The 12,262-nt window shown below is 36.0% G+C and overlaps 1 protein-coding gene across 7 annotated transcripts in view; it reads left to right on the top strand.

Moving 5' to 3' along the window:
* Positions 1–12,262, top strand: part of RPRD2 (regulation of nuclear pre-mRNA domain containing 2) — a 99,191-nt gene that overhangs the window by 59,757 nt on the left and 27,172 nt on the right. For 4 of the 7 annotated variants that reach the window (XM_086392427.1, XM_086392422.1, XM_086392425.1 and 1 more), the window contains exons 3-7: positions 5,027–5,127; positions 5,917–5,994; positions 7,253–7,305; positions 7,841–7,967; positions 9,438–9,613. In XM_086392427.1, the coding sequence (XP_086248553.1) occupies positions 5,027–5,127; positions 5,917–5,994; positions 7,253–7,305; positions 7,841–7,967; positions 9,438–9,613 (535 nt within the window). The remainder of the gene's footprint in view (positions 1–5,026; positions 5,128–5,916; positions 5,995–7,252; positions 7,306–7,840; positions 7,968–9,437; positions 9,614–12,262) is intronic. The other 3 variants (XM_086392424.1, XM_086392426.1, XM_086392429.1) reach the window with 1 other exon arrangement.

The raw sequence follows: 12,262 nt of genomic DNA on the forward strand, positions 1-12,262 counted from the left end.
GTGTACCACAACTATTAACCCTGTGCAGCGCCCCCCCCCCAAAAAAAAAGACATTAAAATGGCTTAAAGAGGAAGACTTGACACCATAAAACTTTAAGAAAACATAGACAAAACATTCTCTGACATAAATGTTTTCTTTAGTCCATATCCCAAGGCAAAAGAAAATAAAAGCAAAACTAAACAAGTAGGGTGTAATTAAACTCAGAAGCTTTTGCACAGCAAAGGAAACAATTAACAAAAAGACAAGTTATGGACTGGGAGAAAGTATTTGCAAATAATGTGACTGACAAGGGTTTATTTTCCAAAATATAGCTCATTCAGCTCAATTAAAAAAACTGTCAAAAAATGGACAGAACACTTAAAATTGTGTTTTCTCCAAGGACAACATCCAGATGGCTAACAGGCACCTGAAAAGATACTCGACATCACTGTATTAGAGAAATGCAAGTCAAAACAATAGTGAAGAATCACCTCACACAGAACTGGTCATCATCAAAAAGCGTACAAATAATAAATGCTGGAGAAGGTGTGGAGAAAAAGGAACCCTCCTATAGTGTTAGTGGAACTTAAATTGGTACAGCTACTATGGAGGACAACATGGAAGTTCCTTAAAAATTAAAAGATACATATTCCCCAGTGTTCATAGCAGCACTGTTTACCACAGCCAAGACATGGAAGCCACCTAAGTATCCATCAGCAGATGAATGGATAAAGAAGATATAAGTTATAAATGATACAATGACTTTATTTACAAAATAAAAACAGATTCACAGGTATAGAAAACAAATTTATGGTTACCAAAGGCAGAAAAAGAATGGATAAATAAGGTTCGGATTAATAGACAGATTCTGCTATATATAAAATGGATAAACAACAAGGTCCTACTGTATAGCACAGGGAACTATATTTGATACCTTGTAATAACCTATAATGGAAAAGAATAGGAAAAAGAATATATATGTGTATATAACCAAATTACACTGCTTTACACCAGAAATTAAAGCAACATTATAAATCAATTCTACTTCAATTTTTCTTAAAGAAAGAAAAATATATTAGGAAGCCAAATCAAAAGGATCATATACCATGATCCAGTGTGAGATACATTCCAAGGATGCAAGGGTGGTTCATCTGTAAATCAACATAATAATCACATTAACAAAAAGAATTAAAAAACATGATCATCTTAATAGAGGCAGAAAAAGCATTTGACAAAATTCAACACCCAGTTATAAAAACTCTCAATAAAGTGGGTACAGAAAGAACATCTTTCAACATAATATTATAGGCAGTATATGACAAATCCACAACTAAAATAATACTCAGTGGTGATGAACTGAAAGCTGTCCTTCTAAGAATAGGAACAAAGCAATGATGTATACTCTTGCCATTCTTATTCAACATAGTATTGGAAATTCTAACCAGAGCAATTAGGCAGGAAAAAGAAATAAAAGGTATTGGAACAGAAGAAGTATAACTGTCACTATTTGTGGATGACATGATTTTATATAGTTGTTATTTACTCACTTAATCATGTCCAATTCTTTAGTGATCTCATGGACTGTAGCCCACTAGGTTCCTCTGTCCTTGGAATTTCCCAGGGATTGAATCTGTGTCTCCTGCATTGCAGGCAGATTCTTTACTGCTGAGCCACCATGGAAGCCATAATTTTGTATAGAGAAAAATTTAAAAACTCCACCAAAAGCTTATTTGAAACAATAAGCAAATACAATTAACTTTCAGTATACGGAATCATTATACAAAAATCAATTTCATTTCTGTGTTAACAATGAGATAGCAGAAAAGCAAATTAAGAGAAAAAGCAATCCCATTTAGAATCACAACAAAAAAGAATGAAATACCTAGGATAAATTTAATCAAGGAGGTAAAAGACTTGTGCACTGAAAACTGTAAGACATTGTTGAAAATAACTGAAGACACAAATAAATGGAAAGATATTTAAAGCTCATGGATTGAAAGAATTAACATTGTCAAGTGTTCATACTACCTAAAGCAATCTATAGGTTCAGTGCAATCCCCATCAAAATCCCTATCAAACATCAAAGGATGTTTTCCACCAAAATAGAAAAGAAATTCTAAAATTTATATGAAACCACAAAAGAACCTGAGTAGGCAAAGCAATACTGAGAAAAAAGAACACAAAACTATAGTAGGCATCACACACCCTGATATCAAATGATACTACAAAGCCACAATAACAAAAAACAGCATGGTATTGATAGAAAAACAGATACATTGATCAGTGAAACAGAATTGGAAGCCTGGAAATCTATGCATTTATGTACAACTAATTTACAGCAGAGACGCAAAGAATATACAATGGAGAGTCTCTTCAGTAAATGGTGGGGTAAGAAACAAGAGCAACATAAAAAAGCTAAACTAGGCCACTGGACTCCTACTGTACACAAAAACTAACTCAAAATGAATTAAACTTAATGTAAGATCTGAAACCATAAAACTCCTAGAAGAAGAAAACATAGGCTGTACATGCTGACATTGGTCTTAACATTATTTTTCTGGATATGTCTGCCCAGGCAAGCAATACAAAAGGAAAAATAAACAAATGGGATTACATCAAACTAAAAAGTTTCTGTATAATGAGGAAAACCATCAATAAAACAGAAACATAGCCTACTGAATGGGAGAAGAGATCTGCAAATCAAATATCTGATAAGGGGTTAATACCCCAAATATAAATAACCCATACAACTCAACAACAGAAAAACCAATAACTTGCTTTAAAAAATGAGCAGAGGAGCTGAATGGACATTTTTTCCAGAGAAGATATACAAATGGCCAGTAGGCAGATGATGTTGAACATTACTAATTGTTAGGGAAATGAAAAAAACCACAGTGAGCCATCACCTCATACCCATTAGAATGACTGTTTTCAAAAACGCATGAAATAATAAGTGTTTGAGAGGATTTGAAAAAAATGGAATCCTCATACACTGCTGGTGGGAGTATAAATCCATGCAGCCACTGTGGAAAACAGTATGGAGATTCCTCAAAAAATTAAGAATAAAACTATTGTATGGTCTGAGTATTTATACCAAGAATACAAAAGTACTGATTGGAAAAGATTAATGCACCCCTATGTCCATCACAGCATTATTTACAATAGCTAAGAAATGTAAACATTGTAAGTGTCCATTGATGGTTGAATGGATAATGTATGTATGTATGTATACACACACACACAAAATGGAGTACCACTCAACCATTTAAAAAAAAGATGGTCTTTCCCTTTGGCTCACCACTGAAAATCCTGGTGTCACCATGGGCCGCCGCCCCGCTGGGTGTTACCAGTATTGTGAGAACAGATCAGATCAGTCGCTCAGTCATGTCCGACTCTTTGCGACCCCATGAATCGCAGCACGCCAGGCCTCCCTGTCCATCACCAACTCCCGGAGTTCACTCAGACTCACATCCATCGAGTCAGTGATGTCATCCAGCCATCTCATCCTCTGTCGTCCCCTTCTCCTCTTGCCCCAAATCCCTCCCAGCATCAGTCTTTTCCAATGAGTCAACTCTTCGCATGAGGTGGCCATAGTACTGGAGTTTCAGCTTTAGCATTATTCCTTCCAAAGAAATCCCAGGACTGATCTCCTTCAGAATGGACTGGTTGGATCTCCTTCAGAATGGACTGGTTGGACTCTTGCAGTCCAAGGGACTCTCAAGAGTCTTCTCCAACACCACAGTTCAAAAGCATCAATTCTTCAGCGCTCAGCCTTCTTCACAGTCCAACTCTCACATCCATACATGACCACAGGAAAAACCATAGCCTTGACTAGACGAACCTTTGTTGGCAAAGTAATGTGTCTGCTTTGGAATATGCTATCTGGGTTGGTCATAACTTTCCTTCCAAGGAGTAATCGTCTCTTAATTTCATGGCTGCAGTCACCATCTGTAGTGATTTTGGAGCCCAGAAAAATAAAGTCTGACACTGTTTCCACTGTTTCCCCATCTATTTCCCATGAAGTAGTGGGACCGGATGCCATGATCTTCGTTTTCTGAATGTTGAGCTTTAAGCCAACTTTTTCACTCTGTGTTTTAAAAATTAAAAATAAAAATAAATAACCAAACACACACACACACAGATACAGAGGACCAAGTAGTGGTTACCAGCGTGGGAGGGTGGTAAAGTGTGAAGTGGATAAAGGGAGTCAGCTGTATGGTGATGGATGGAAAATTAAACTTTGATTATAAGTATGCTCATGAATGTATATAGAAGTAGAAATATAAGGTACTCATTAAACATGTAAACCAGCATTAAAGTTCAATATGTCATCCATAACCTCATTTATGTTACCAATAAAAAGTGTCGAACAAGACTTTTTTAAGATTTTAGCCCTAGACATCAGAAAAAAATGATTTAAAATAAACATGAAAAGACATTTGGAAAATAATTTTTAAATTAATTTTTATTTATTTATTTTTGGCTGTGCTGGGTGTTCGTTGTGGCACACAGGGTCCTCACTGCTGTGCACTGTGTTTCTCTAGTTGCAGTGGGTGAGAGCTGCTCTAGAAGCGGTATGTGGCCTGCTCCTTGCAGTGACTTCTCTTGTTGCGGAGCAGGGCTCTAGGGCATGTGGGCTTAGATGCCCCACAGCATGTGGGATTTTAGTTCCCAGACCAGGGATGGAACCGTTTCCCTGCATTGGGCTTCCCTGGTGGCTCAGCTGGTAAAGAATCTGCCTGCAGTGTGGGATACCTGGGTTCCATCCCTGGGTTGGGAAGATCCCCTGGAGAAGGGAAAGGCTACTCACTCCAGTATTCTGGCCTGGAGAATTCAATGGACTGTATAGTCCACGGGGTCACAAAGAGTCGGATACAACTGAGCGACATTCAGTTTCCCTTTCCCCTGCATTGGCAGGTGGATTCTTAACCACTGGACCATGAGGTAAGTCCCTGGAAAATAATTTTGTTGACAACTTTATTTTCATATTTCTAGTTTGAGACGCAAGTTTAACACTTCTGTGTCTCACTTTTTCTTTCTTCTCAGGGATCCATCTGTCTCTAAATCTATAGAACGAATCTTTAAAATCTGGGAAGATAGAAATGTATACCCAGAAGAAATGATTATGGCATTAAGAGAAGCTTTGAGTAAGTATCCTTTCTCTCTGAAAAGAAAGACTGAATCATTATTCAGTCTTTAAAATTATATGTACTTTACAGGTCCAGTCCTTTTGCTTATTAATGAAAGACAAAGTTTGGGATATGGCCCTATTTGTTTAAAATTAAATAACTGTACAAATCTGTTTGCATTAATTTAAGTAGAATGGTTTGGAGAGGGTTGAATTTGGGTTTTTTGACTTAAGAAAAGGCAAGCATATTAAGTGATGATCATTAATTAATTTTCTCCAGCCCTGTCCTCTTACTTTTGGGAGAGTTTTTAGACAAGGTTTCAGTTTTCACTAAATTATTTGATACATTAATCATATATTGATATTCTTCAGTCTCTTTTAGTTTAGATTTACAGTAAGTTTTGTACAGGTGTTTTTAAAAGTATTTAGTTTCTATGTTACTAGATTCGTGTAATAAAGTCAGTGAGTAGAAGTTGGTGATATTTGATAACATGACTGTAATTTGACTAGAAATTTGCTTTAAAAATAGCATCTTCTAAGAAGCTGTTAAATTCTTCATTTGAGTGAGTTACCTAGTGTTTTTAAACTTCCTACCCTATTCTCCAAATTAGTTATTTCTTTGATACAGAAATCATGTTTATTTGACAGCTTCTTAGATCTGGTGGGTGTTTTTATCTTTTTGTAAAAATAAAAGGAAAGAAAGAAACAACACACAGTCTCGGATTGCCTTTTTTCAACTTTGACACTGAAGTGGACAGACAGAACAGCTTCCCATAACGCCAGATTGCAAAACTGAAATGTTTTCCAGGTACCACTTTCAAAACTCAGAAGCAGCTGAAAGAAAATCTGAACAAACAACCGAATAAGCAGTGGAAGAAATCACAAAGTAAGGAACAAAATCTCAACTAATATAAATTACCTCCTCTTTTTGGAGCAGAAGAAAATGTAGACCATTTGACATCGTACCTGGCATAAACCATGGGCAAGCCTGTGTTTTCCAGGCCTGGGAGGCTCCCAGTGACTTACACTAACCAAGCCATCATGGAGTTACTTCTTTAAAAAAAATAAAAATACTTTTAAACAAAGGAAATGCAGAAAAAGGGTTTAAATGTGTGAAGATTCAAGAGTAGTTGGGGGATTGGAAGAAGAAAAAAATACATGATAGTGCCCGGGGTACCTTTAAGGTTCAAAGCTATGTGAAGTTAGAGGCAGCTGGCATTACAACCGAGCTGAAGAGGAGACTAGGCGTTAAGAAGCATTTCTGTGGGAGCCATGAAATCCTTCAGATTTGGGGAGATACTCTACCAGATTAGACATGGGCCTCAAATCCTGGCCAGAAGCCATTCTCTTAACAGGAGCTCCTGCTGTGTTTATCATGTTTACCCAGCATGAGATCATGGGAGTGGAATACTGCATGTGATAGGCTGCTGTGGGCCAAACTGAGGAATGTTGAGAAAGATTTGAAGGTGTGGAGGGAACAAGGTAAAAGACAGACTTGGGAGGTGAAACAAGACACTTGGGATGGTTTTGCTCCAGCAAGCATGTGATATTCATCATGATTAAGGGAGTCCTTTCACATCCTTTTGGTCATAAGTTGCATGCTTAGGAACAGCAAGAGTCATCATTTCACCAAAGTTCAACCACAGTAGTATTGTACCTAGAACTTTTCCTGCCTGTTTTTGCTTTGAATTGAGTCAGCAGAAAAAAGAAATCCAAAACTAAATACATAGGAATAGAGTTGGTGCTTGGAAGTAAATTTTCTTCAGCCAGTGATCAGAATTAATTGGATGTCCTGCTCCTAGACACCTTTAATTTGAGGTGTTAAGATCCTGTTACACTCAGTCAGTATAGGCAGAAAGATACTTCATGTATCTCCAAGTCAGTAATTCTAGGACTTCAGACTTACAGAGTATATTGGAGGTAAGTAGGTTAAACCTATCTAAATAGTACATATTTTTATACTGACCATGCTTGGGAGTTTTCAGTTTACATATCCACTGTATGTTCTAAGCGTTATGATTTAAATGTGCATGTTTGACATATATTCAAAGAGTATATACCCTCAACTATAAAGCTGAAAATTTTCCTAAATAGTCAACATTTTTTGTCTATATTCTTAAATAACCTTTTGTTTAATTCAACAGCATCCACGAATCCAAAAGCTGCTCTCAAGTCTAAGATAGTTGCTGAATTTCGAGTAAGTTACAGAATATGTCCCCTGTGCCAAAGTATTATCCAATCCTTTTGTGTTATAGTTTTCTGTATAGTTCATCCTGTAAGATTTCTTTTTATTGAATTATGCATCCATTATATTTTAAACATATTGAAACTCTCTAAAACTCAAGAGTTTTATCTGTATGCCAGTTGAAGTCTGTATTAAACCCGAAGAAGGGGTTCATCTTCCTATGAAACTATTAAATTAAAATTTACTTAAAGTTAACATACTAAAACTATCTAATTCAAATTGAAAGAAGAGATAAATGGATCTTTGCCTGTTTCAATCTTAACTTTATATCCATAAATTATCTTTGAATAACATGAAAAAGATCTTTTAAAGTATATAACTGAAAATATGGTTTTGATACAAGAATCGATGTTGATATCCTTGATTCTGAGGAAATACGAAGGTTTTTGCTTCTCATGGTTTAGTTAGGTGTTAGTCATGTTTTACTTTGGTGTAGAAAGAGTAAGAGGATGATTTCATAAAAAGTATGACCCTGGTCCGTGTTCAGTCTCAGGCCCTCATTGAAGAGCTGTTGCTGTACAAGCGCTCAGAAGATCAGATAGAACTGAAAGAAAAACAGCTGTCAACCATGAGGGTGGATGTGTGCAGCACAGAAACTCTCAAGTGCTTAAAAGGTAATCTTACATCCTTCTAAATAGAATAAGTCAGGTTCTCTTTCCAGATGTGTCATTTCAAGTAATCAGACTGACTGCTTCCATAAAGAGAACCTCAGGTTGTAGAGAACTGCTGTGGCACCTGTTTCCCAGGTTGTGATTTCATGCATGTCAGTTTCATAAATAAATTCCTAGCCTTCAAATTTTACACCTTAGAAACAATGGTACATGCCACTTATATCTCCATTAAGTTAGAGAAAAATAAATTTAAAAAATTTTTAATAAGTATATTCTATCCTTTTCCCCACTTCTAGTCCTTTCTTGATGTATCAGGCTATGATGGACAGGTGTATTTCATGTGTGTGATTATGTGGTTTGTGTTCACTCTTCAGTAAGGTCACTGTAGGGAACTCCCTGGCAATTTCAGTGGTTAAAACATGGCACTTTGATTGCCGTGGCCTGGGTTCGACCACTGGTCAGGGAACCAAGATCCTGCAAGCCAAACAGCACAGCCTAAATAAATAAGGTCACTATAATACCTCATAAAGTCTAATTACTTTCTTTCCCTTACATTGTAGATTATAAATAATAATCATAGTAATTTATTAGAATGTGAATCTCATGAAAGTAGAAATTATCCTTATTTGTTCTTCCAGTATCTTAGTGCCTAGACCAAATACCTGGTATGTAATCAATACTTGATAAATATTTTTGAAATAATAAGTAAATAGCTACCGAACTATTTGTTGTGGCACCTATTTTGTTCTTGTACCATGCTTTAAATTGAACATGTATTATCTACTTTAATCCTCAAAACAACCCAGAAGCCTGTTAAAAACCTCCACTTTGTACATAAGAAATCTGAGACTTCATAAGGAGATACGAAACTTGCCCAAGTTCCACAGCTAATAAAATGCAGAGCCTAAATTTATATCTATACCTAAGGCTCTATTCCAACATCACTGGGCAAAAAGTACTTAGGAGAATAAGTAAAAGATGGTAATGTCACTGTTGTTGAAAAACAATTCATGGTACTTTTCTAATTTCAAATTACCAAGGATCTTCTCCAGAGAGGAAAGAATTTCTAAGCATGATACACACAGAGGTCACTTTATCTTTACTTTTTTGAGCCTCTGTTTTTTTCCTCAAAGGGATACATCTTATTATAATCTATAGTGTAAAAGTTAATGGTATATAAAAAAAAAAGTTAATGGTGTGTAAGTGTATAGAATTGAGCCTCATTCCATTATTCCTAAGTAGCAGGGTGACATCAGATTTGTGAATTAAAGCAATCAGCAAACTTTCATTTAGTTGAACTTTATCTTAATTACAAGTGCTTTCATGATGCACTCTTGCTTCAACCTAGCAGGATCACATGAAACATTTAAATAATCTGTTCTGTGATTTTTTGTGTGTGTGATTTAGGGAAGCTTCTTTAAGGTGTAACTATGAGACTAAGAAAATATAGAATACTTCCTCTTGTTATTTTAGATAAGACAGGTGGGAAGAAGTTCTCCAAAGAATTTGAAGAGGCAAGTGCCAAGCTGGAGGAATTTGTGAATGGATTGGATAAGCAGGTGAAAAATGGGCCCTCGTTAACAGAAGCACTGGAAAATGCTGGAATTTTCTATGAAGCACAGTACAAAGAAGTAAAAGTGGTGGCCAATGTAAGTAATGATTAATACTGTCTTAACATCAGTTGCTGTCTGTATATCTGTGACTATTTATAGGTGTTATTTAACTCTATAGGGATAAGCATTATTATTTCTAGTTCACAGATGAAGAAGTTACTTTTGAAGGTTAGTAACCTTGTACAAGGTCGTATTATAGCTAGCAAGTGAAGCCATCTGAATTAAGACCTAGGTCTTTCTGAGGATTTCCTTGGTGGTACAGTGGTTGAGACTCTATGCTCCCCATGTAGCAGGTATGGGTTCGACCCCTGGTTGGGGAACTGGATCCCACATGCTACAAATAAGAGTTCCATATCGCAACTGAAGAGTCGCACATGCTGCAACTAAGACCTGACGCAGCCAAATAAATAAATCTTAAAAAAAAAAAGAGCTAGGTCTTTCTGATGCTAAAGACCATTAAGCTTTGCTAAAGCCTTATGTCTCAGTTTTTCAGTGGCTATGTGCCACGTTACTATTACAGAATATAAAATTGGGCAGAAGTATGTATACTTTTTTTAAACCCAGAAAGCTACATGGAAATATTGTAACTGAATTTCAGCTCAGTTAAGGACCCTCTTTTTCCCCACCTCGACTGGAAGAGGGATTGATATTTGGACATTTGTAACGGCTCTTGAAAGAAACTGCTTTGTACTTTTTTTTTTTTTTTTCTTTTTTTTTTTAAAGTTTTAATCACTGTATACGGTTATAGAGGGGCTTTCCAGGTGGCACTAGTGGTAAAGAATCTGCCTGCCAATTCAGGAGACATGGGTTCAATCCCTGGGTCAGGAAGATCCCCTGGAGGAGGAAATGGCAACCAACTCTAGTGTTCTTGCCTGGAAAATAGACAGTGGAGCGTGTGGGCTACGTACAGTCTATGGGATGATGGAGTCAGACACAACTGAGCATGCATGCACACATGGTTATTAGAGTATGTAGTTCTTTAATTATTACTATTTTTTTGGCCACACTGGAGCTTTTGGGATCTTAATTCCCCATCCAGGTATTGAACCCACGCCTTTGGGAGTGAAAACTCTGAGTCCTAACTACTGGACCCCCAGGGAATTCCCAGTATATAATTCTTTATATCCAACGAATCCCACTTCTTAGACACAGTTTCTTTTAACTCATTTAGCTGTTTTTTCTGGTATTTACCTCTATATTTCTGAATTATGTACTCATATTATTCTTTCTTGATTTATACTGTATAAGAAATATTCATTGGGACTTTAGCAGTCCAGTGGTTAAGATGCCATTCTTCCACTGCAGGGGATATGGGTTTGATCCCTGGTTTGGGGAACTAAGATCCCACTTGCTATGGGGTGTGACCAAAAATAAAAGAAAAAAGGAAATATCTGTTAACTTCTTCATGTGACAAATGAAGATTTAGCTTATAGTCACCTCCCTAGCCTCTTCTCCCAGTATCATTATAACTTTAAAATCTGTTGATTATCCTGTAATTTGAAATACTAAATTTACTATTTTTTGAGCACTTATTCTAGGTTCCCCACTTTATAAAATTAAAATAATAACATTCCTGTTCTTTCCCATTATTTTCTTCTGTCTCTTCAGTTTCTCAGCATCACTAAACTATACTTTTACATTTTCTGGGTTGATAATACTTACATTCCACCCTATAATTATAATTAAGTCTTCTTTGCTTTAAAGGCTGAAAATTAATAAGCAAAAAACATTCACCATAACTGTGTGAACATTGTTCACTACAAGGTTTTATAGTAACTTGGTTATAGTAGAGAGTTTTTGTTTTTTCCTAGAATTTCTGTTTTTCTTGTTTGCCTTTAGCTTTTTTTTTTTTTTATCTCTCTAGATTCTGTATCCCATCAGATATTCCAAATCCGTGTTTTCCCCCAGAGACCTTCCTATCAGAGCTTGTATTCTGCTCTATTTTAGGTATTTAGATCTCATCCTAGGACTATTCTTTACTGCTTTTCTGAGCTGAGGCCTCTATTTGCCAATTTCCATGTCTTCTTTTCTTGGTTTTCTCCTGTTTTGCTAGAGTATATCCTCTATTAATTTCCCAAAAGAAGAGTTTGTGAAGGATGACTTCTGGGTCTCTCTATTTTAAAATGTCTTTATTCTGTTTTTACATTTGCTCTGATAAGTTGGCTGGTTGAAGATCATTTTCCCTCACAGCTTAAAAAGCATTAGTCCATTGTCATTAATGTTGTTGAAATGAAATCTTTGCAAGGTCTTTGTAGGTGAAACTTTTTTCTCTGGAAGCATTTAGGGGTATTTTTTGTGATGTTCTGACATTTTGCAATGATATATTTACAGGTGAGGTTTTTGTTTTGCATTCATTATGGGTTGGTTGGAGGGCTTTTTCAGCCTGAATTCTGAGATAATTTCTTTATCTCCTTTTTCTTGGAAATTGATTAATCAAATGTTAGACTTCCTAGGTTGATCCTCTAGGTGTCCTGTGTTTTTCATGTTTCATCAACCTTGATCTTTTTGTTCTGCTTTCTGGAAGATCTAGAGTCTTTTTCCTTCCTCTAGTTAACTTGATTTTTCTCTTTTATGATTCTGACTTTCTTAAAAATCAGATACTACCTCTTTTTTCTTTTCATATTTAAGAATGAGATATGAAAAAATTGATTGGGAAAGCTCTCTATACATAGATAGGAATTATCT

Source organism: Bos grunniens, chromosome 3 (genome assembly GCF_055505025.1).
Source record: "Bos grunniens cultivar Pamir isolate PY7600 chromosome 3, Bosgru_T2T1.0, whole genome shotgun sequence".
In the NCBI taxonomy this organism is placed as follows: Eukaryota; Metazoa; Chordata; class Mammalia; order Artiodactyla; family Bovidae; genus Bos; species Bos grunniens.